Source organism: Schistocerca americana, chromosome 3 (assembly GCF_021461395.2).
Source record: "Schistocerca americana isolate TAMUIC-IGC-003095 chromosome 3, iqSchAmer2.1, whole genome shotgun sequence".
Taxonomy (NCBI): domain Eukaryota; kingdom Metazoa; phylum Arthropoda; class Insecta; order Orthoptera; family Acrididae; genus Schistocerca; species Schistocerca americana.
Window position 1 is genome coordinate 923,235,714 of NC_060121.1, and position 25,952 is coordinate 923,261,665.

The 25,952-nt window shown below is 43.0% G+C and overlaps 1 protein-coding gene across 2 annotated transcripts in view; it reads right to left on the minus strand.

The window, feature by feature from the left end:
• Positions 1-25,952, minus strand: part of LOC124606332 (adenylate cyclase type 2) — a 338,520-nt gene that overhangs the window by 13,508 nt on the left and 299,060 nt on the right. Inside the window, exons 17-19 of one of the 2 annotated variants that reach the window (XM_047138314.1) lie at positions 16,391-16,402; positions 6,756-6,873; positions 594-718 (exon numbers count right to left, since the gene is read on the minus strand). In XM_047138314.1, coding sequence (XP_046994270.1) covers positions 594-718; positions 6,756-6,873; positions 16,391-16,402 — 255 coding nt within the window. The remainder of the gene's footprint in view (positions 1-593; positions 719-6,755; positions 6,874-16,390; positions 16,403-25,952) is intronic. The other variant, XM_047138315.1, reaches the window with a different exon arrangement.

The window sequence follows — 25,952 nt, forward strand, 5'->3', positions numbered from 1 at the left end:
AAAATTCCCTTGCACATCCCTACAAATTGTTACATCCATGTGTTTACATGAGCTGACTAATTCCAATTGTGAGTTATTGATGTTGTAATCACTGGATGCTCTTTTCCGTGGTTTGCTAAGCGCAGAGCCAGTCTTCGTGCAAATCTGAAATCTTATCAATATTTGGCTGAATATCTGTGCAACCTTCTTTTATTGTACTTCAGTAGCAATAACTGCCTAAATTGCGAAATGTCTCAGATTCCTATTAATATTTATACCATGTCAATAATATACAAAACATACAGCAAAGATCAAACTTCACTAATGCAGACCTGAAGTTATTTCTAAGTCTGTCGATTATACTGTATCAAAGGTAACATGTTGCTACTTCCCTACCAGTAAACCCTAGTCCAATCCCCCTTTTTTTCACACCTTAAACGATCGTTCTTCCGTTAAAAAGTTTTGGCGTCGTACCCAATAAAATATTTTTCCGAAGTCAAGAAATACTGCGCCTACCTGACTGTCGTATCGGTTGCCATGGATGAGTTAATTCTGTTTGAGACACCACAGCTTGAGCTGGCACTGTGCAGCCCTCCGACGGTTGCGCTACTTGCCTGTATGCGGCCCATGATGCCGCAGCTGTCCATGCGGGAGGCGACGTTGACGGTGTTGCCCCAGATGTCGTACTGCGGCTTCTGAGCGCCCACCACGCCTGCGATCACTGGTCCGTGGTTCAGACCTGCGGCACACCACAACACACATAAACTACTGAGCTATGCACGTCTCAGACAACACAATCTGTTTTTATAGTAATGCTAGGGAAAGGATTACTGTGCGACATCAGTATGACGCTTGTTGCTGCTTCATTAGATGATGGTTGGTTGGTTGGTTGGTTGTTTTTGGGGAAGGAGACCAGACAGCGAGGTCATCGGTCTCATCGGATTAGGGAAGGCCGTGCCCTTTGAAAGGAACCATCCCGGCATTTGCCTGGAGCGATTTAGGGAAATCACGGAAAACCTAAATCAGGATGGCCGGACGCGGGATTGAACCGTCGTCCTCCCGTATTAGATGATACCACTAACATTTAATGAAAGAGCAACACCAATGTGACCACCCGTCAAAAGCCTGGATAACCACCTATTGCAGCGCGGACATGCTGGAAGAGTCTCAGCGAGGTTCAAACCGCGACTACTTCGGTCGCAGGTTTGAATCCTGCCTCGGGCTTGGACGTGTGTGATGTCCTTAGGTTGGTTAGATTTAATTAGTTCTAAGTTCTAGGGGCCTGATAACCTGAGATGTTAAGTCCCATAGTGCTCAGAGCCGTTTGAACCATTCTTGAGGTTCAGGAACGTACCGACAGGGACGTGGAGACAAGTTGACTGCAGTGCCGTGGCCAGCCCCGCTAGGTTTCACGGTTGAGGATTCATGACACGAACAGCCCGATCGAGGTGGTCCAACGGATTCTCGACTGGGTTCAAATCCGAGGGGTTTGATGGTCAACTGACTATGGTAAACTCATCCTGATGCTCTTTGAACTACAAACGTGCACAGGGAGCCGTGCAACACATACCATTGTCCTCCTTGTACATGAGATGGTGCTGAGGGAAAATCAGTTTTACGTAGTGGTGGACACGGTCATCTGGAAAAGGCCCCCTGTCGCCTCTCAGAGGACGACAGTTGCAGTGCTGGCGTGCAAATTCCAGCACTCGCTGCCGATGAGCAGCAGTCAACATGGGTCCAGGATCCAGGTCCCTTCTGCAGAGGCTCATATACAGTAAGGTTCACACACAGTAAGGTTCACACACAGTAACGTTCGGTGAATGGTTGTCGAGGATGATGATGACGTTTGGCTTGTGGAACGCTCAACTGCGCGGTCATCAGCGCCTGTACAAAGCCCCATTTAGCCATTGTCACGAATGATGATGATGATGAAATGATAAGGACAACACAAACACCCATTCCTGGGGCAGAGAAAATCTCTAACCAGGCCGGGAACTGAACCTGGGACCCCGTGATCCAGAGGCAGTAACGCTAGCCACTAGACCACGAGCTGCAGTCAGTTGTCGAGGAGACACTGTCAGTAGCCTCTTGGTTCATCTGGGCAGTCAGTTACTCAACAGTTGCTCATCTAATCGCCCGTACAAATCTCCGCATCCGTGTTCGCTCCTGTCACCTATGGTCCCTGCTGCACCATAGTTGCCTTGGCGCCAGTTTTGATAGCGCCATTTTGCCACGCACAGTGTACTTTAACCACGCGAACCGCCAACAGTTTACAGACTTAGCCGTTTGAGAAATGAAACAATCCTTGGCTCGAAAGCCAATGATTGTGCCCTTTTGGACGTCGGATAAATCGATCAACTGCACTGTTATCCGCGTCGCCAGCCGCTGTGATCGAGAGGTTCTGTGCGCTTCAGTCCGGCACCGCGCTGCTGCTAGGTCGCAGGTGGGAATCATGCCTCGGGCTTGGATGTGTGTGATGTCCATAGGATTAAGTAGTTGTAAGTTTAGGGGGCTGATGACCTCAGATGTTAAGTCCCATAGTGCTTAGAGCCATCTGACCCATTTTTTTGTCCGCGTCCTCCCGATAGGCTTTATATATACCCTCCACTGCTAGTGCTGCCACTTGCCGTCAGTGAGTGGTTACTGCACGTTGACGTCGAGGAACGCGGGGGTCACATTAATGTGCCTGGACCCTGTATGACTTACTTACACTAGTAATATTATCGTTATACATAACTGTGTGCGTGTGTCTCGGTGGCTGAGTGCACGAGTACCACGCTAAAAGTCCAGAAGTCACCTGTGGCACAGATTTGTTAACGTGAAAAATGCCAAGACGCGCCGTGGTTGACGACTACATCAAACAGTAAGCCCCACCAGTAATTTGCTAGTAAGTCATTTCTAATGTAAAAGTAGGCAAGGACATACCACCTGCTACAACCCCAGAGTCACTGCGCTGTTCAAACAAACCTCCGGCTCTGAACGGTCTGAACGTGAACAGCAGAAAATTCGACAAAAAGTCATAACTGAAATAAACTTGGGGTACATAAAATCTGATTTCCGTATTATTACTCGAGCGTTACATACATGTTGAAGAAATTATCTACTACAGAACTGCATGAGATAATCGGGCAATGAAATTACTTCGCTACTACACTCATGCTCATAAATTAAGGGGGCCTGATGACCTTCGCTGTTTAGTCCCACTTAAACATCCAAACAACCACCACCACCACCACCATAAATTAAGGATAATTGCAGAATGTGGGGCCACACAACGTGGCACTACACAAAATTGGCGCCAATAGCATAGGCATATAGGGAACACACACGACACAGATCTGTAAGTCCACGGTATTGGAGATAAAAACGCCACTGTTTCCTGCGCATGTACCCCGACATCAATATGGGATATGATCACCATGCACACGTACACAGGCCGCACAACGAGTTGGCATACTCTGGATCACGTGGTCGAGCAGCTGCTGGGGTATAGCCTCCCGTTCTTGCAGCAGCGCCTGTCGGAGCTCCTGAAGTGTCGTAGGGGTTTGAAGACGTGCAGCGATACGTCGATCGAGAGCATCCCAGACGTGCTCGATGGGGTTTAGGTCTGGAGAACAGGCGGGCCTGATATCTGCTGTTTCAAGGTACTACTCCACGATGCCAGCTCGGTGGGGCCGTGCGTTATCATCCATCAGGAGGAAGGTGGGATTCACTGCACCCGTCAAAAGGCGGGCATACTTCTGCAAAATGACGTCCCGATACACCTGACCTGTTGCAGTTCCTCTGTCAGAGACACGTAGGGGTGTACGTGCACCCCACACCATCAAACCACGACCTCCACACAGGTCCCTTTCAAGGACATTAAGGAGTTCGTATCTGGTTCCTGGTTCACGCCAGATGAATACCCGGCGAGAATCACTGTTCAGACTATAGTTGGACTCGTTTGTCAACATAACCTGGCACCACTGTTCCAATGACCATGTACTGTGTTCTTAACACCAGGCTTTACGGGTTCTCTTGTGACCAGGGGTCAGTGGAATGCACCTAGCAGGTCTCGGGGCGAATAAACCAAGTGTGTTCAGCCGTCTTTAGACTGTGTGTCTGGAGATAACAGTTACAGTGGCTGCGGTACGGTCCCGAGCAAGGCTACCTGCAGTGCTCCGTGGCCGTCTGCGGGCACTGATGGTGGGATATCGGTCTTCTTGCGGTGTTGTACACTGTGGACGTCCCGTACTGTAGCTCCTGGACACGTTACCTGTCTGCTTGAATCGTTGCCATAATCTTGAGATCACACTTTGTGTCACACGGAGGGCCCGTGCTACGACCTGTTTTGTTTGACCAGCCTCCAGTCGTCCCAGTATTTTACCCCTCATAACGTCAGCAATATGTGTTCTTTGAGCCATTTCAACACAGTCACCATTAGCACGTCTGGAAACGTCTGCACACTTACTCGCTGCACCGTACTCTGACATGCATTAACACACCTCTGTGCAGTTTCGAATCCTACCTCGGGCATGGATGTGTGTCATGTCCTTAGGTTAGTTAGATTTAAGTAGTTCTAAGTTCAAGGAGACTGATGACCTCAGCTGTTAAGTCCCTAGTGCTCAGAGCCATTTGAACACACCTCTGTGTATGTGGACTGCTGCCTGAGGCACCGTGCGACGACCGCAGGTCAAATGCACCCGAGGTGATTTAAACCCACAAACCGCCCACCAGAGCGTTGTTTCACCACGTATCAGAATTATCCTTAACTTATGAGCATGAGTGTATAATGGACAACTAATGATCCCAGAATGAGATTTTCACTCTGCAGCGGAGTGTGCACTGATATGAAACTTCCTGGCAGATCAAAACTGTGTGCCGGACCGAGACTCGAACTCCGGACCTTTGCCTTTCGCGGGCAAGTGCTCTACCAACTCAGCTACCCTAGCACGACTCACGCCCCGTCCTCACAGCTTTACTTCTGCCAGTACCTCGTCTCCCAACTTCCAAACTTTACAGAAGCTCTCCTGCGAACTTTGCAGAACTAGCACTCCTGAAAGAAAGGATATTGTGGAGACATGGCCTAGCCACAGCCTGGGGTGTGTTTCCAGAATGAGATTTTCACTCAGCAGCGGAGTGTGCGAGTCTCTGTCCGGCACACAGTTTTGATCTGCCAGGAAGTTTCATATCAGCGCACACTCCGCTGCAAAGTGAAAATCTCATTCTGGAAACATCCCCCAGGCTGTGGCTAAGCCATGTCTCCGCAATATCCTTTCTTACAGGAGTTCTAGTTCTGCAAGGTTCGCAGAAGAGCTTCTGTAAAGTTTGGAAGGTAGGAGATGAGATACTGGCAGAAGTAAAGCTGTGAGGACGGGGCGTGAGTCGTGCTTGGGTAGCTCAGTTGGTAGAGCACTTGCCCGCGAAATGCAAAGGTCTGGAGTTCGAGTCTCGGTCCGGCACACAGTTTTGATCTGCCAGGAAGTTCGACAACTAATGATGTCGGAGAAAGTATAAATCCTTAACTAGCAGTTTTAGGAACCGAATAACGTAACACTGGAAGGTACTGTTGAGAACATATTTTAGTAAGTGACTGGTTTCGGTGAAAGATCATTTTTCAGTAAAGGTTAGGTTAACAGCTAGAGTTACCTCGGAATAAAACGACGTCCTGGACACTGCATGCTCCTTACAAGGTTTCCACTTTGGGTCAATCCACACGATTAATACAAGATATTTTGCGGTTGTTGCTGTTCATAGTGATTTATCTCCAACAGCCTAATCGGACATTAATGGCGTTGTCCTCGTGTTAATAGACAGTTTGTGACATTTAATTAGGTTCTGGGTCAACTGAAAGCGGCTGCACCAATCGTCAGTCATCTGCCACTTAGCTACGGTCTGCTGTAGGCAACAGCGTCTTTCGCTATCACTACGACGGGCTTTCAATAAGTAATGCAACACTTTTTTTCAGTATTCCTATACACCACACTATTCTCACTCTTTTGGGCTACAAAGCCTTATTTTTTAACAAAATCTCCGGTCAATGCGACGGCGTCACGCCACCTTACTTGGTTACTCGGAGTGGATGGCGGGGGGGAGGGGGGGGGGGGAGGAAGCTGTATACCCGCACAGTACCGTTCTTCTTGCTGCATCAGTAACCTCCCATCATCCACGTATTGCTTCCCACGGGGAGGGCATGCTTCACTGGGCCAAACAGATGGAAAACGGAAGAAGCGGGAGCTCAGCGGGCACGCACCTTTGAGTACCCCAGCTGGTGGATGAATGTGTCAACACTTCTAACAGAGACGTCCAGTTTTGAACGAGTATTTGACTGTGATCCGTCCTACACCCTGAATGAGTGTGTCCGCACGCTCCAGCGTGGCAGGAGTCACAGCTGTGTGCCGCCGGTCGGCACGCGGGGTATCTTGACAGACGCCTCGCCCAACGACTCACCATGCTTTTGTTCACTGTCAGGTTTCCACAGACATTCCTACAGATATCTGCGATTCTCTCGACTTCCACCAAAAGAAGTGAATGACAGCTCTCTGCTTTGAATGCACCTCTATTACAGACTCATTTTGAAGGCTAGGTATAGCGTTACCACCTATCGGAACGTCATGAAACTATAATGTCTGAACCGAGAATATTCCACAATGTCCCACAACAAATTACGCATTCTTTCAAATCAAACTGGCCGCGAGAAAAAAAGTGTCGCATTAATTACTGAACGCCCTTTGTATTTTGAATATGAAGCCTGATGGGGAAAAAGAATGTAAGACTAGGGAGATGTGGCGACTTACCTATTCTGAGCTTGAACCTCTGGAAGGACTCCCTGTTGATCTGGTCGAGAATGGTCATCAGCTGTACGGCGAACTCAACCAGGATGACCACATTGTGCTCCTGCTGGCGGCAAGCGTCCTGCAACAGATGCGTGGGTCGGTGCCTCGATGGCGCTCTGTTTAGCACACTGCCTGAGCCCGTCGATTGGCTCATACCTGGACCACGTGATTCCTACTGCACTCCTCTGAATGAGGACCACATTGTCTGATGAAATGTCAGCTTATTTAGTTCAAAGATTGAAATCGCGAGACTAATAACAATTATGAAAACTACACTGTTCTCCAAGACTTGAGGACAAGGTAGATCAAGCAACGTAATATGTCAACTTATTGGTGGAAACGTGTGTAAGCGCTGGTGAATGTTGCCAGAGGTCTCCCTGGCTGGAAGACAGATGGCGTGAGGCCAGCTTGATTATCGTGTTAAATGGGGCTGCCTCGGTAACATGAGTCAATTGAAGGAACTGGAAAAGACAGAGTATGTCAGTCAGTTCTTAATTACAACATTGCCGCGTGACAACACCTGGACGACTTCACAACCGAAAGAGCCGTCGGGAAACTGTAAGAAGGACCAGCTGGGACGAGTATGGCCAAGGACTTTGGTATTACTCACAGCATTGTTTGACGCTCATGGCTAGCGTTCCAGACCACAGTCACTGCTGCCAGAAGGAGAGGAGGTGGGTGACCACGGTCTACTACAGCAACAGATGACCGATTCACTGTGCAAAAGACAAGAAGGAACACACGTCAAACAGCGGGTACAATTGTAACAACATTTAAGGGGACTGCAAGATACGCCGTCTCATGCTCCACAGTGGCTCGGCGACTGCATGGGGGTGGTGTCTTTGCCTGAAGACCAGTACATTGTGTTCCGTTGACAACCACACATTGGCGTCATCGTTAGGGATGGTGCCAAGAGCAAAGAGACTGGTCCAACGAGGAGCAGCGTGCTCTTTTGAAAGAAGATTCGGTTTGAGTAGTGATTCTGGAGTACCCTCATGTTTCCACGTTTCCACTAGGCTGCAGAAGTTTCACTGGAAGTCCTTATACATTCTCCATACGGTCCCGATCCTTCCACATGTGGTTTGGATAATTTTGGAGCCCTGAAGAAATTCGTGGCTGTCGATTTGTTTCGGAGGTAGAGGTGCACGTCTGGGGGTAATCATGGTTCCTCAGGGAACTGCAAATATTTTTCCATGAAGGCCCACACTGGAATAGATGTATTAACAGTTATGGCGACTGCTTTTGAAATAACTGACAGTTTTCTTACTTTTTTCGTCTCTCTCGTTTACATTTGACTGTCCATTATACATAACAGTGACATATCATGCGAAAGCTACTTTCGTCCCTAAATTTTGCATAGCAGCGTAATTAAACACAGAATGACGGAGAACTGAATTGATTATCAAGCGTCGTTATGTCAAAGACCATCATTTACTTAGTGGAAGTAATAATAATTGGGATACGTTGTCTTTGGCTATGCCTCGATATGGTAAGATGAACATCAGCAGACTTTTACCGAGATTACGAAAATATAAAACTGAAGTCGCCAAAAAGTCCATTTCGAGTCGTTTCGCCACCTCTCCACCTAAGGCATCTTCAACGGGACACGAGTGAAGACATTGATACATTACGCAAAAATCTTAGCTACTTCACGATGCTGTTTAAGAATTCGTGAAAATAACAATAACGAGCATTTTAAGGATTGACTTTATTCGAATGTGTCCCTCCAGTTACAGCAGAAGTGGTAGATTCGCGTCCACGTATGAGCGATCGATGCGGTTCGAAGCCAGTTCGCCACAGTTCCGGGAAGAAAAAGGTTCTCACTTTATTTGAATGTTCTTGAAATTTGTATTATTATCCTCCAGACAGCGCTATTATTGCAGCCTATCTGAATGATATCCTGGGAAATGTCATTACTGACAGTCCTGCGGTTTTTTATTTTTCGCAATGCTGTGCTCCATTTACGTATATTGAAATGAACTGCCGCTGAGTTACGATATTTGTGATATAAGGACTTACATTACTCCTGAGATTATACGCGCACTTCTCTATACGACGAAAGAGGACTACCACTTCTTCATCTTTAAAGAATAGTAAGTATTGAAAAGAAAGATCATTTCAATACTACACGAAAGTTAGAAAAGATAAATCAATTACAAGTTGAGTTACAAATTAATGAGAGCTAAAATAAAACAGTAACACTCCAAAGGAAAAATATATTAGACACTAAAATGCAGAAAATTTAATCAAGCATGCAGTAGGAAAAAAAAAAATCTGTAAATCAACTTTCGACTTCCAGACCACAAAAGATATTGTAGTGAAAAGAAAACTGTATTATTCAAATAATGTACTGCTACATTAGACACTATCATGCCAGTTGAGTGTAACAGAAATAAGAAACAACGCAGTACATCTCCACCAGCAAATAATACAGCTACACTTTAAAACGGAAAATAAACTGCAATTTAACGAGAAGGAAGCTGCGAAATAATGAAAATGAAGCAACAAAAAGAAGTGAGCAGAAGCAGTAAGCTGGAGCAGTCAACAGGCTACGTACATATGGAATGTTGCCATAGTAACCTCTTGCTTTCGGTCTGTTTTGCGCAACTAATATTCACTCAGAAGGCCGATGATTCTGCACAATATCTGGAAGAGTGATATAGTAATTAACAGCTTCTACATCTACATGATTATTCCTCAACACGAACTTAAGCGCTTGACGGTTGGTGCAATGCCCATTTTCATATCGTATCTCTGTCGTTGAACCCTAGAATATCTCGTGGGGAAGAATGAAAACCTAAATATGTCCGTGCGAACTCTAAATTCTCTAATTTTATAGCGAGAGTCATTCTTCACTGTGTAGCTGGGACGGGTGGGGCAACAAAATGATTTCGTAGTTGGAGGAGATCGTTCATTGAAATTTCGAGAAAAGATTTCGCCGCAGTGGAACACTTACTTCTTTCAGTGGTTTAAGTCATAATTTGCTTATCACATCCATGAAATGCTCTCCCACCTTTAGCTATACCACAAAACGAACACGCTCTTCTTCTAACTTTCACAACGTTTTCTGTCAATTCTATCTTACAAGGAGCCTATATTCCATAGAAATGCTGTAGAAGATGACGTAAGAACTTTGTGTAAGTTGATTCTTGAGTGACTCTGTCTCACGTCCTAAGTATTCTGTTTGCTTCGCCTGTCCTGCAGGACTTTCTACACTATCGTTTCTGTTTAATTTGGATCTGATTGTAATCCCTGGAGGTAAAGTGCTGGACTACACCCAGACAAGGTCAAACGTCGAAATACTGTCCAGAAAATATCATCACCAACCTGTCTCGAAAATATGTACTAGGGAAAACCTCTGAAATCGTATCTGCTTGTCCGTCAGAAATGTTTTTGCTTTCTTGTAAACAACGTGCGCCTAAGGTTTTTTCATAAACAACACATAATATTGGTTGTGCTCTCTAGCATGCGCTGCTCAAATCTATTTGACTGTTAAGATCTATATGGTCGTTACAAATTATTGGGAGAATTTCATAGAACTATGCTTTCAGCAATGCTACCCATCAATAAATGATTTTACCGCCGCCTGAAAGCGGGATCTTTGTGTTCCCGGACAGAGCGTATGTGTTTGCAGAACTACGGATGGTACTGCAGAATTAATATTTACTACATTACCAGTTATCTGACGAATTTAACGCTGCGAATGAAATTAAATGACAATAGGTATTGGTGCTCGGGCTTAAAAGCACACAAAATGTACGCTAAAACTTCAGAAAGTGTTAAAATGAACGACAGATGATTTGAGATGCTGTGGAAAGTTGCGATGTAAATGGTAACGTAGCCCATTGCGCAACTATACAACAACTGAACATTTACTTGGTGAATTGTGACTGGCCCAAAAGTTGCTAATTTACGTAATTCCTATTTCGCGTTGTGAGAAGTTGGCAAACAAAGTAAAAAGAGGAAAATATGCTTTTCTGTTAGTATACGAAAATTGGCGGTGACGCTGATGGACACTGCATGGCACTCTGTTAATGCTAGAATGTGTATACATTTAGACCCTTCTGGAAAAACGTAATTCCTTATTAGAGAACTCGGTGGCTCCATTAACTAATCCACATGTGCGTTGTTAAATAAACAGCAAGTTTTAGTTGGATTTAAATGTTAAGAGTAGCGGGTTTTCTCGTAAAGTGGAATTCTTATTCTAGATCATATTTTCACTCATATGTTATTTGATAATATAATATATTGTACTATTAATATTATCAAAAATGGGGGAAATTTACAGAAAGGCTGATCTGCAGAAATCAGTGGGGACTTTGGTCGATTACGCAGCAGATTTTTGTGGTTAGAAATCAGTGCAAAGGTACCGTAGTTTCCAAACTCTTGCACTTAGCATTTCCTCCAGACTACAACTGTTATTTCTATAGTAATACGGAACGAGACAGTTAAATACTACGAATTATATTTTTCAAATACAATATAAGAAATAAATATGTACAGGTCACAGTCTACAAGACGGTGGATTCGGTATACGACGAGAATGAAGATGCATTGGACCATGCGATTTATTAGGGATTGAAATGGTCTTGCGACTGCCTAATGTAGCATTTAAGTATTACGAAAGAAATACAGTTTAACTGGCGTTTATGTTCAGTTACTACTATAAATTACTCAAAATGCCGTGCTTTACATCAACATCTATACTACGCAAGTGATCTTCTGTATGAGGTGGAGGACTCTTCTAATAGGAGATCAACCACGCTGTTCCACGCACGATCGGTGCGCTGGAAAGACGACTGTCTGTAAGCCTCCGTTTGAAATCGTGTTTCTCTGATACGACCAATGCAGTGCCAGAGACTGTGCCGATGTGTGCGTTTCTAGTGACGCCCATTTGCACTTGTAGAAAACCGTCTCCGGCAGTTTGACATCAGGATAACGAACGTCTATCAATACAGAGCCGGTTAAGACGCAGACACAGCAATAATTACAATAGCCAGTTGTTCCTGCTTAAGTTTGGGGGTTATCGACTGAAGCTCCAGTTTTAAGATGTTTTAGCACGGGAAGAGTTTTGAGATTATTTCATATACGAATCTTCTCAGAACCGTCTCAATAGCATGATTTACTTCAACTCAGAAATTGTGTCGGGACGGAGAGTACTCAAAGATTTGGTGGAGGAGAGTTTTGTACACGAACGACAACGTTGATGAATTAAACGTCCGTAACACTCTTACAACAAATCAACATAATGGAGATATTACTACACAAATAAATGTAGGTGGTTCTTTCACCTTAAATCACTTTAAATCGATTTTTCATGGTTGTGTTTTTTGGCATCCCTCATTGAATCGCTTTGCGGGAAATGAACTGCCTTTCCGCAGGAAATTTTTCGGCGCCAAATGTCAGCCATGTTTACTGAGATGAAGCTACCGTAAGGTTACGGATGGAGAAAGGTGGAATTGAACCCTGCTACATTATGCCCTTCCACTGGAAAACTTCAGTCCTCGTTTTGAAGAAGCCAGGATACTTTATTGTTTTGATGTGATTCATCTACAGTGCGCAAAAAAACAAATGATCACTTTTTAAAACTTCGTAACTGTCTCCCATTGCGGTACACAAGTTTGAAACTTGGCTCAGAAGTGGCTACAACCATCCTCTGTAATAGCCAGAAAGCGTGGCTCCCTCCGACGTCACGCTTGGCCTGAGAGACGCTTGAAACAGCTTGTCGACAAGTGCGAAATAAAGACCACAGCTCAAAGGTTCATGTGATGTGTAAGGCGGGTTAATGACGTCACACTGGCACCAAATATGGGTAATACTGCCCAACGCTACCGTGGACGTGACACACAACGACAGGCTCGTCACTCCCTCCCTTACCCACACTTCACCTCTTCTTTTGCCGCCTCGCCGATGGAGGTCAGAAATGCGACGCTCAACGTTGAAATCACGCAGTTTTCTTAAGGGTGGCATCTTAGACAGACCGCCGCTCAGAATCAACTGGAAAGGACCGCAGAGGGTGGTACAAATGGCGTCAATGGAACAACGACTCTCCTTGAAGCGTTGATTCCCACACAATACGCCATCGAAAAAGACAGTTTGCAGTGCGTTCTTGACCATATTCGACAATGCTCACTGTACATTCCAAATCTAGTCTGAGGACATCGTGAGGCCTAAACTCCGCTGAACTTGATCTGACCCTTTTGTAGTGCAACCGCAATGTTTGGTCTGGTATGCAGGGTAGAACCACTGGCGACTGTTCAAAACATTTGCGTTTCCGACCCACGCTTGTGTGGCACATCTTGCATGATTCGACATCTCCTCTCCTCCTTTATTACCATCGTTTTTTGACTGCAGTCTTATACGTGATCGAATAGCTATTGGCTGCCAACTTCCGTCCCTCACGTATAAAAATTTAATACTAATGGAGCATATAAAACCTCTACATAAATCCACAGACATCATCTGAAACTCCATATCTATCCAGACACCTTTAAGGGGGGTAGGACGTCAAACGGGCCGACTTGGAGCAGGAGAGGCACCAGAGGACATTTTAATTTCTACTGTCTATACTTTTACAAGCAAATTCATGAAACTTTGTCAGCATGACCAGGAAGGATTCAAGATTCACACAAGTAGCAGTGGAAGTTCAAAAACATAACAAAACTAATTTTTTTACATGTGAAGTTTCATTTTTTCACATACTATTGACTGCATTTGTTGCTATAGGTACACTTTTCTTCATAAGTAAGAGAGGCTGTTCGATGAATTTTGCACAGCATACAAACCATACTTACAGGTGTCTGGAACTCTAGAATCTATTTAATTTATGAAAAAATGAATGAGCTGTTACGTTTTAAACTTTATGTTTAGAAAAAAATCAAATTTTTTAGTTAATTATCTCAATTTTTACCACAGTTTTTAATGTTGTTGTTGTTGTTGTGGTCTTCAGTCCTGAGACTGGTTTGATGCAGCTCTCCATGCTACTCTATCCTGTGCAAGCTTCTTCATCTCCCAGTACCTACTGCAACCTACATCCTTCTGAATCTGCTTAGTGTATTCATCTCTTGGTCTCCCTCTACGATTTTTACCCTTCACGCTGCCCTCCAACGCTAAATTTGTGATCCCTTGATGCCTCAAAACATGTCCTACCAACCGATCCCTTCATCTAGTCAAGTTGTGCCACAAACTTCTCTTCTCCCCAATCCTATTCAATACCTCCTCATTAGTTACGTGATCTACCCACCTTATCTTCAGCATTCTTCTGTAGCACCACATTTCGAAAGCTTCTATTCTCTTCTTGTCCAAACTGGTTATCGTCCATGTTTCACTTCCATACATGGCTGTACTCCATACAAATACTTTCAGAAACGCCTTCCTGACACTTAAATCTATACTCGATGTTAACAAATTTCTCTTCTTCAGAAATGATTTCCTTGCCACTGCCAGTCTACATTTTATATCCTCTCTACTTCGACCATCATCAGTTATTTGACTCCCCAAATAGCAAAACTCCTTTACTACTTTAAGTGTCTCATTTCCTAATCTAATCCCCTCAGCATCACCCGATTTAATTTGACTACATTCGATTATCCTCGTTTTGCTTTTATTGATGTTCATCTTATATCCTCCTTTCAAGACACTGTCCATTCCATTCAACAGCTCTTCCAAGTCCATTGCTCTCTCTAACAGAATTACAATGTCATCGGCAAACCTCAAAGTTTTTATTACTTCTTCGTGGATTTTAAAACCTAGTCCGAATGTTTCTTTTTTTCCTTCACTGCTTACTCAATATAAAGATTGAATAACATTGGGGATAAGCTACAACCCTGTCTCACTCCCTTCCCAACCACTGCTTCCCTTTCATGCCCCTCGACTCTTATAACTGCCATCTGCTTTCTGTACAAATTGTAAATAGCCTTTCGCTCCCTGTATTTTACCCCTGTCAACTTCAGAATTTGAAAGAGAGTATTCCAGTTAACGTTGTCAAAAGCTTTCTCTAAGTCTACAAATGCTAGAAACGTAGGTTTGCCTTTTCTTAATCTTTCTTCTAAGATCAGTCGTAAGGTTAGTATTGCCTCACGTGTTCCAACATTTCTACTGAATCCAAACTGATCTTCCCCGAGGTCCGCTTCTACCAGTTTTTCCATTCGTCTGAAAAGAATTCGCGTTAGTATTTTGCAGCTGTGACTTATTAAACTGATAGTTCGGTAATTTTCACATCTGTCAACACCTGCTTTCTTTGGGATTGGAATTATTATATTCTTCTTGAAGTCTGTGGGTATTTCGCCTGTCTCATACATCTTGCTCACCAGATGGTAGAGTTTTGTCATGACTGGCTCTCCCAAGGCCATCAGTAGGTCTAATGGAATGTTGTCTACTCCCGGGGCCTTGTTTCGACTCAGGTCTTTCAGTGCTCTGTCAAACTCTTCACCCAGTATCTTATCTCCCATTTCATCTTCATCTACATCCTCTTCCATTTCCATAATATTGTCTTCAAGTACATCGCCCTTGTATAAACCCTCTATATACTCCTTCCACCTTTCTGCCTTCCCTTCTTTGCTTAGAACTGGGTTGCCATCTGAGCTCTTGATATTCATACAAGTGGTTCTCTTCTCTCCAAAGGTCTCTTTAATTTTTTTAATAGATTTGGAAAATTCTTGAGTTTCATACACCTGTAAGTATGGTTTGTATGCTGTGCAAAGAATTTGTCTTACTTGTGAAGAAAAATGTACCTATAGCAACAAATGCAGCCAACAGTAAGTGAAAAAAATGATGAAATTTCAATTCTAAAAAAATTTATTTTGTTATGTTTTTGCATTTCCACTGCTATGAGTGTGAATCCTGAATCCTTCCTGGTCATGCTGACAAAGTTTTATGAATTTATTTGTAAAAGTATAGACAGTAGAAAATAAAATGTCCTGTGGTGCCTCTCCTGCTCCAAGTCGGCCCGTTTGACGTCCTACCCCCCTTAAGAAGGGGCTCTTCTCTTTGCAATAGAGAGATGAACTAGCGCTGTGGCCTGCAGTAGAATTACAAGAATCTCGCGCGGCTTTGACAAGCGGACGATTCGAATTCATCGGGAAATACCGTCCCGACTAATGGTTTTCCCTTGGGTCTGATAACACGCCTCGATTTCCGCAACACTGAACTGAACGATGGGTAATTAATTCCGATTTTTCAAAAGTTCGCGTTCCGTTGCGCCCAGTAAGCGAACAAGAACGGCCGCCTAACGCGAGTTTCGCTGCGAGGCATTTTTCGGTCGAACGCAGATGTAAAGTGAGGCGCTCAGATTCCGCGGCTGGGATTATTGGCACGCAGTGCGGGCTCTCGCTTTGAGTTTCACCGGTTTAATTTCCGGCTCAGCGGTGACGTCACAGGGCAGCAGTAGCAGTAGCAGCAGCGGCAGCAGCGGAGGCGGCGGCGGCGGCGGCGTCGGCGGCTGCGACGACGAAAGCGGCAAAGCGTTGCGCGAAGCGAAGCGGGCACCCGGCCTGCGGCGCGAGCTGTGATTAAGGCGCTGGTGAGAGGAGGCGGCAGCACACACGCAGAAACAGCTGCGACTACGGGCACGACAACTGGCGTGCCTCCACACTTACTTTGGCTTCGTCCTGCAATGTGGGCGCGGCGGGGCGAAGGCGCAGCGCCGGAACACAGAATCTCATTAGCGTTACTGTCGATGACACACACACACAACAACACACACAGACATACACACAAGCACGTGGGTGATCCAGCAACTAAAGATCCTTTAGCTTCAATAAATTCAAGACCCTATTTTGACAGCGAAAACACTTCACATACGAAACAAACTCATTTAACTTCTCTGTAGCAGCATTCCTTCTGTTTGAGCGTATCTCTTATCTCTCCAAGAGCTTTAGAGGTAACATGGTGTAGGCGACTCCTGCCAGTCCCTCAAGTTTTTTCAGAGCATTCTCCACCTCGGCATCACTTCATAACCATTTTCTACCCCGCATCTCACTGACCTTCGCGAGAAAACGAAAATCTCTAGAAGCATCTTGCAAATTGGAAAGAGGAGGCTCAAAAATTCCCCATCGAAATTAGCAGCGAGCCCTCCGGCTGCAGCAGTAATGTCAGGGCGGAAATTTTCGTGAGAATGCAAAATACCGATAGAAAGAATTTCGCAACTATGATTTTGGAATCTTCGCCGTGATTCTCTTGCTGTGCCACAATACCAATCGTAATGTCTTTTCATATTAAATCCGTTAGGAAAAAACACTCAGAATAGAGACAGATAGATAGATGGATATATATAGTGAGAGAGACAGAGAGAACACGAGTTATTTTGAAATTTTTCGCATTTTTACTGGTTTTTCGATTATAATCGGATGATTCCACTTTAGTACGATGAAGTGAGTCACACACTCCTCACCACCAGTAAAAATTTGATCAAGTAAAACATTTCCATTTCCGTGATACTCTTTCGAAAATGTAAGTGTTGCAGCTACACTACTGACCATTAAAATTGCTATACCAAGAAGACGTGCAGATGGTAAACGGGTATTCATTGGACAAATATATTATACTAGAACACACATGTGATTACATTTACACGCAATTTGGGTGGATAGATCCTAAGAAATCAGTACCCAGAACAACCACCTCTGGCCGTAATTACGGCCTTGATACGCCTGGGCATTGAGTCAAACAGAGCTTGGATGGCGTGTACAGGTACAGCTGCCCATGCAGCTTCAAGACGATACCACAGTTCATCAACAGTAGTGACTGGCGTATTGTGACGAGCCAGTTGCTCGGCCACCACTGACCAGACGTCTTCAGTTGGTGAGAGATCTGGAGAATGCGCTGGCCAGGGCAGCAGTCGAACATTCCCTATATCCAGAAAGGCCCGTACAGGACCTGCAACATGCGGTCGTGCCATATCCTGCTGAAATGTAGGGTTTCGCAGGTATCGAGTAAAGGGTAGAGCCACGGGTCGTAAGACACGTGAAATGTAACGCCCACTGTTCAAAATGCCGTCAATGCGAACAAGAGGTGACCGAGACGTGTAACCAATGGCACCCCATAACATCACGCCGGGTGATACGCCAGTGTGGCGATGACGAATACACACTTCCAATGTGCGTTCACCGCGATGTCGCCAAACACGGATGCGACCATCATGATGCTGTAAACAGAACCTGGACTCATCCTAAAAATGACGTTTTGCCATTCGTGCACCCAGGTTCGTCGTTGAGTACACCATCGCAGGCGCCCCTGTCTGTGATGCAGCGTCAAGGGTAACCGCAGCCATGGTCTCCCACTGATAGTCCACGCTGCTGCAAATGTCGTCGAGCTGTTCGTGTAGATTATTGCTGTCTTGCAAACGTTCCCATCTGTTGACTCAGGTGTCGAGACGTGGCTGCACGATCCGTTACAGCCATGCGCATGCGGATAAGATGCCTGTCATCTCGACTGCTAGTGATACGAGGCCGTTTGGACCCAGCACGGCGTTCCGTATTACCCTCCTGAACTCACCGATTCCATATTCTACTAACAGTCATTGGATCTCGACCTACGCGAGCATCAATGTCGCGATACGATAAACCGCATTCGCTAGAGGCTACAATACGACCTTTATCAATGTTGGAAACGTGATGGTACGCCTTTCTCCTCCTTACACGAGGCATCAGAAAAACGTTTCACCAGGCAACGCCGGTCAATTGCTGTTTGTGTATGAGAAATCGGTTGGAAGCTTTCCTCACGTCAGCACGTTGTAGCTGTCACCACCGGCGCCAACCTTGTGTGAATGCTCTGAAAAGCTAATCATTTGCATATCACAGCATCTTCTTCCTGACGATGAAATTTCGCGTCTGTAGCACGTCATCTTCGTGGTTTAGCAATTTTAATGGCCAGTAATGTGTTTCCCGTTTTGTCAGAGCCGTTTCGTCGTCGGGAAACATATTGTGTACGAATTTCGCTATAGTCAAGATGTTCGCAGAAAGTTTTGTCGAGCAAATAAGGAGAAATACTTGGAGTTTTTCAAATCATCCGTGGTATGTGACAGAAGTTTGGATCGAGTTTCGTTACGCATGTCTGTCCGTCCATTGGTGAACATTTCACATCTCTTCACTATCATATAACGATACTCTTCGTTTAGCTGGTGGCAGATTTTCGCAGAGGCGGTAGCTGTGGCCGAGCGGTTCTAGACGCTCCAGTCCGGAAGGTCGCTGCTGCTACTGTCGCAGATTCTAATCCTGCCTCGGGCGTGGATGTGTGTGATGTCGTTATGTTAGTTAGGTTTAAGTAGTTCTAAGTATAGGAGACTGATGACTTCACATGTTAAGTCTCACAGTGCTTAGGGCCATTTGAACCATTTTCGCAGAGTGAGACCATTCAAAAGACGAAAAACAGCTATGACCTTACGGTCGGCTGACTTTCTCATCAGACAGTTTATTGTAAACTATCACAGAGTGCATAACAGCGACTTGTTTCCACTGGCACTCACACAAAACCGAGACAAGAGGTCTAGGAAACGCACGACTTGGGTAGAAGCCTGATACGAGTCTGCGCAGCAGGAACGCCTTATCGACCTTTACTTCCTGGATTACCCTCGTGCAGCACACACACGCGCACTGAAGAAGTGGTCGACATCAGCAGCAGACTCTGTCTGTACGGACAAAATTTCCTCGAAGATGTAAACCATCTAGTTAGAAGACTAACTACTTTGAAGAAATCTTGCAACATATAACTCAGTGAGCTAGAATTTACTCCCCTCTGCAACTATGATCTAATTTGAATTATTATGTTTCATGTTTAATGAATGAACTGTATGTAGAATGTTGAGAAGTATCCAGCTACTGCAAACTGGGATGTCTTTAGATCAGGCGCTAAATTAAAATCATCAATATGCACAATAGGTACGGATGACATGGATTAGCAAGTTGTTTTTACAATTTTATATTTTTTACGAAAAGTAAGTTGCTCTTACTTTTAAATTCATCCTTATTGTCTTATTCTTGATAATCCTATTCAATCAAACAACTGTAAATAGCCACTTCAAAAAAAAATTAATTTTGCGAAGGACACCAATTAAAGATGTAAAATATTAATTTATGCTTGAACCTTTTCTTCTGCCAAAGAAAGTACTGGTCAAAATGACTTTAGGCACAATATTGATTAAACAGACAGTGCTGGCTTCAAATAGAACAGCTTCAAAAAGCCGTGTACACAATGGACTGTTTCTTTAAATTCGTTGGGTATTGTGCAATAACCGAGTAACTCCACAAAAAGTGAAACTGAGGGTATTCAACCATGGATAATGTGGTGACAAAAAACATTTTGAAGGGCCATCTCTAGCAATGCGTACAGCCATCATCCGTCTCCTAGTAAAAATGAGGTGTCTAGTATCAAAACCAGCCAAGTCATGATATTTTCGAAAATGAGCTCATGTTATCAATTTAAATTATAAATATATCACTATCAGATGAAACACGAATGTGCTTCAAAATCGAACATTTCTTCGTGTAAGACAGCACTGTATTCTAGGTTGTGTGGCCAGGTGTTAGAGGCATTGAATTTATAAAGTGCTGTCAAGCAACGAGCAACAGTCTTCATATCACAGCATTTTTATTTAGGACCGAATCTTGTGTTGTTAGATTACGCAACAATGTGATCATATATGTAGGCTTAATAATTCCTTATGTTATATATTCTTTGAAGTCCTGATATTTCATTTCTATATTGACAACATCAAACTTTTTCACAAATTTCCGTACTGACGGTGTTCTTTTGTCATTATCGTGTATTGTTAAGTGTACATTACGTCTGTGGTTCATGTGAAATTTCTGATATTCTAACGCAAGTGAGAGCAAACGTGCAGACTTAAAACAACAATATTACTCAGTGTATGTGGACTGATTCTAATAACATATCTGATTATTTGCAAATCATTTTCTTTTTGTTGTGTTCAAGATATGAGCGAACTACAAGCTTTTAGGGAGAGAAACCCTATTTTGTAAGGTACTCAGTTTTCGGATGTCCTCCTTGATATGCCATTGCCGTATTTACGATAAAATGCATTTTTTTAGCTATAAAGAAAAGCAATTGCAATGTTTCTTTGTTTTCTTGTAATTGCTTTATTTAAAAGATTTTTTGTAACTTAATAAAAAGATTCAGTTTTATAAAACCAGAATAAAATTAAATAAAATTGCAACAAATATGGCCAAGTCAAAACTGAAATTAACTAAAGACAGGGTTGATTATGAATCCGATTTCACATAAAACAGAACTTAAATATTGTTAAAAGAAAAGAAAAAATTCCTTGACGTCTATATTTATGTGCTGCTCCATGACTCTGCTGTCAATATCTTTATTCTTGGCTTGTGTGTAACTTCTGTGTATTTTCTTACAGTAAATGTGTTTTTTTTCGTATCCAGGGTGTAATTACAAAGCTAATAAAATGTTTTCTTGCCTTTAAATAACATTTTTCATCAGGTTATGGGCCCAGTACACGTGTAAAGGCAAACAACACAGTTTAATTAAAACAATATTTGAAATGATCGTATGTCTGTAAAGAAACATGACTGCTAGCGGCGATTATAAGGTCAGCATTGATAAGCTTGAAGGACCTGACGACTGGGCCAAATGGAAATGGCATATTTCTATGGTGCTACGTTCATATGGACTAGGAGATATTATTAACGGTACACGTGAACGTGTAGAGTTGCCGCAAGATGCGACAAGTGAATAAAAAGAAGCGTATGTGGAATGGCTCAAGGACGACGCAAAGGCAGCAAGTCTTATAGCAAGTGCGCTAAGTAAACCTGTTGCAGAACTCGTCTTAACGTGCAAGAATGCTAAAGAAATCTGGGACAAATTACGCGCCCGATTTGAACGTAGCAGTACTCAGCGTTTGAATATGTTGATTGAAACATTTTTCCGTGTTAAACGTGATGAATCGGAAGATATTAGTGCACATGTGGCCAAACTGCAAAAGTTATTTGTGGACCTGAACGATGAATTATCAAAACATGAAGAAAATACGCCATCTGAAAGAATCTTAAATGGTCGAATTTTGTCTACACTGGGAAAAGACTACGACAATTTTAAGGATCTCTGGGATACGATACCGACAGAAAAGCAAAGCTTGAATTTATTGATTGAAAAACTCTGTACTATCGAACTGCGTGAACAAGACGTTAATAGAAGTGCAGCTTTTGTCGTTTCTAAAACAAGAAAACGGCAAACAAGTAATCAGCAAGTAAAGCTGACGAAGTCACAATTAAAACAGAAGTTTCCGTGTAATAAATGCAAACAATTAGGTCACTGGGCAGCAGAGTGTCCACAGAACACTCGTGACAGCAATAAAAGAAAAGAGAAGAAGCGAGACAGTGAACACGCTGCATTTACTTCATACGCTATGGGTGTGTGTACCAGTAATCACAGTGACCCAAATAAATGGTATTGCGACAGTGGCGCTACAAATCATATCACTCCAACAAACAGTATTTTGTTTCGTATAGTGAATTTGATTTTCCTCAAGTAATTTCATTGGGAAAACAAGATGTAAAAATGTGTGCGTACGGTCAAGGAACAGTTTACATCCAAATCCGACGAAACAATAAATGGTACAATGCTAGAATGGACAATGTTTTATACGTCCCTGATGCAAGTGCTAATCTGTTCTCTGTGAGAGCCATTGCCTGCAGAGGCTACAGTACTAATTTTAGTTATAATAATGTCTGTGTTCGAAAACAAGTCAGTGGCAATATTGTTATGACAGGTTATGTGAAAAATGGACTTTATGTGTTGAACATGCTTGTTGTTAGAAATGCAAAAATGAATCGTATGAGCTTGATGACTTCATCCGAAACATTGCAAGTGTACCATGAAAGGTTTGGTCATCAGAATAAACAACATGTGAAGAATATTTTAAAAGGAATGAACATTAATGTGGAAGATGCCAAGAGTGAATTTTGTGACGGCTGTGCGGTTGGAAAGATGCATAGGCTGCCATTCAAAACACGAACAATTCGCGATACCAGTACTGGTGAATTAATCCACGCGGATGTAAATGGACCAATGAGCACGAAATCTTTTGGAGGCAAGCATTATTATGTGTGTTTCAAAGACGATTTTAGTAAATTTCGTAGAATTTTCTTTTTAAGACACAAAAGTGAAGTGTGTACTGTGCTTAAGCAGTTTTTAAATGAAGCACGAACTAATGGACACGTTGTCAAACAATTTAGATGTGATGGTGGCAAAGAATTTAACAATAAGAATGTCAGTGAACTGCTTGCAGACAGGGGAATAGAGCTACTGATTCCTCCTCCTTACACTCCTGAACAAAATGGTGTAGCTGAACGGGAAAATAGGACCATTGTTGAAGCTGCCCGGTCAATACTAAATCCGAGTAAATTACCTAAAGGGTTGTGGGCAGAGGCATGTAACACAGCAGTCTACATAATAAATCGTACTGGAAAATCTTCAGTTGAAAATAAAACCCCTTATGAACTATGGTTTAATCGACCAGTAGGACGACTTTATCATCTCAGAATTTTTGGTACAGGCTGCTATGTTCACATTAACAAACAATTCCGTTCCAAGTTTGATGATAAGGCAGTTTTTGGACGACTTGTTGGATATGTTAATGACAAAGATGGGTTCAGAGTTTGGATTCCATCTAAAAGAAAAAAGGTGTTGAGTCACGATGTAAAATTTAAGCCAGAAATTGTTTGTGATTTATATAGTGATCATGTTGAATTTGAAGTCCCTCGGGAAGAATTTAATGATCCGAATTCATCTAAAGATGACCAATGTAAATCTCCTAGGCTGTACACTTCTGGAGAAAGCCAAACTCAAGAAAAAATTGGCACTCTCGATTCTAGAGAAAGTCAAGAGTCGAGTGAATCTGAAGAAAATAAAGAATTAACAGAATTTCTAAAAGCAGAAGCTGCTGAATCTTCTAATGAAGAGAAACAGAAGAATAAAAGACAACGAAGAAAACCAACCTGGATGGAAAGTGGTGAATTTTGTATGGCAACAAAAGTTGATGCACTTGGATACAAAGATACAGACTGTTTTTCAGAAATATTGCAGTCAAACGAGAAGGAAGAATGGATGCAAGCTATTAGTGAAGAACTTCAATCACTTAAGGAAAACAATACCTGGCAGTCTTGACAATTTTCTTGGCATAAAAATAAAGCAATATGAAGATGGAGCAATAATGATAAGTCAAGAGAAATACACAGAAGAAATTCTGCAAAGATTTCGAATGGCAGAATGCAATACAATCTCAACTCCTATTGGACATGAGGACAATAATCAAAACGAAGAAGTTTCGTCATCTGTACCCTACCGTGAAGCAATTGGTTGTCTCATGTACCTTTCAACAGCAACTCGTCCAGACATCACTTTTGCAGTCAATAAAGCTGCTCGAGCTATGGAGAAACCAACCACTGAAGACTGGAATAGAGTAAAGCGCATATTCCGGTATTTGAAAGGGACCTTAAATTTTGGAATTGTATATAATAAAAAAGAAGAGTTAAAGATTTACGCTGATGCAGATTTCGCAGGTGATAACCGGACAAGGCGCTCAACAACTGGAATTCTTGCAAAGTACTCAGGTGGTGCAGTGTCATGGACAAGTCAGTTGCAGAAAGTAGTGGCCACATCCACAACCGAGGCGGAAATAATTGCAGCTAGTGAAGGAGCAAAAGAGTTGGTTTGGTTACGTCGTCTGCTATCAGAATTAGTGGAAATGTCGGGGCAGCCTCCAGTTCTTTACATTGACAATGCTAGTGCATTGAAGTTGGCAAAAAAATCCAGAATATCATCGACGTTCTAAACATATAGAGGTCCGACATTTCTATGTTCGTGAAAGATATCTGAACGGTGAGATTTTCTTGGAAGACATTGATGGACACAACCAGTTGGCAGATATTTTGACGAAACCTCTTGAACGAGTTCGATTTAATTTTCTATGTTCATAAATTGGCATGCAAGAGACAAAGCAATAATTTCATGATTTTTTCTTTTGGAGGAAGTGTTAAAAGAAAAGAAAAAATTCCTTGACGTCTATATTTATGTGCTGCTCCATGACTCTGCTGTGAATATCTTTATTCTTGGCTTGTGTGTAACTTCTGTGTATTTTCTTACAGTAAATGTGTTTTTTTTCGTATCCAGGGTGTAATTACAAAGCTAATAAAATGTTTTCTTCCCTTTAAATAACATTTTTCATCAAATATTAAACCATTAAGGATGTAACTATGAAAGAATGGTCCCGAGTTCGAGTATCGGTCCGGCACACAGTTTTAATCTGCCAGGAAGTTTCATGAAAGAATAACGTTTGTTGCCATCCTTGTTTTGTGACTAGAGGTTTTTTGTCCATATTGTAAAACATGCCTTCAATGACTTGGCTGATTTTAATACTACGTGCCTCATTTATACAAAGAGAGCATGTAATGCTCGGTTTTATTGTTTGTTTTAGTTTCCAAATAGTAAAAGTTGTGACCTTGAACTATTGAATCGTGGTGTCACTATCTGCACATGTATTACACAAATGTTATATGCCAAATGATAAGTGATTTTCTACAAGGACATTCAACGTTGAAGTTATTTCGGTCTCCTTGACGCATTAGATTTAAACGGAATCAAAAGTCAAATGTTTGTACGATAGTCACTTCTTATATCATAGACAGATTAACTTTATTTATGACCAGCTATGGAAGAAACTCGTGGAAAAGAGGGTGCATAAGAGGAGGGACCAAACGTTTAATCGGGACTGCACACACAACCTCCGAATGTTATCATCAGTCTTACATCGCTCGTCTGCTGCATTCATCCATCACCCACTGATTGACATTCGCTGGTTGACTGGCCGCCTTGCTCTGTGGACTTTCACAGGCACAGAGCGCCAGGTGATCCACTGCCTAACAGCCTACCCATAACCTAGCCGACTCTGGCGAGGTGGCGAACAATGACGGTATCTACCAACATCACAGTGAAGGAGCTGTCGTTCTTCACCAAAGGTGACCTTTCACTCAGCCGCTCACTGATTGTTTGTAAAGTGTCTCACAACTGCATTCAGGGTACCACGAGGGATAATTAATTTGTAATACACTCCTGGAAATGGAAAAAAGAACACATTGACACCGGTGTGTCAGACCCACCATACTTGCTCCGGACACTGCGAGAGGGCTG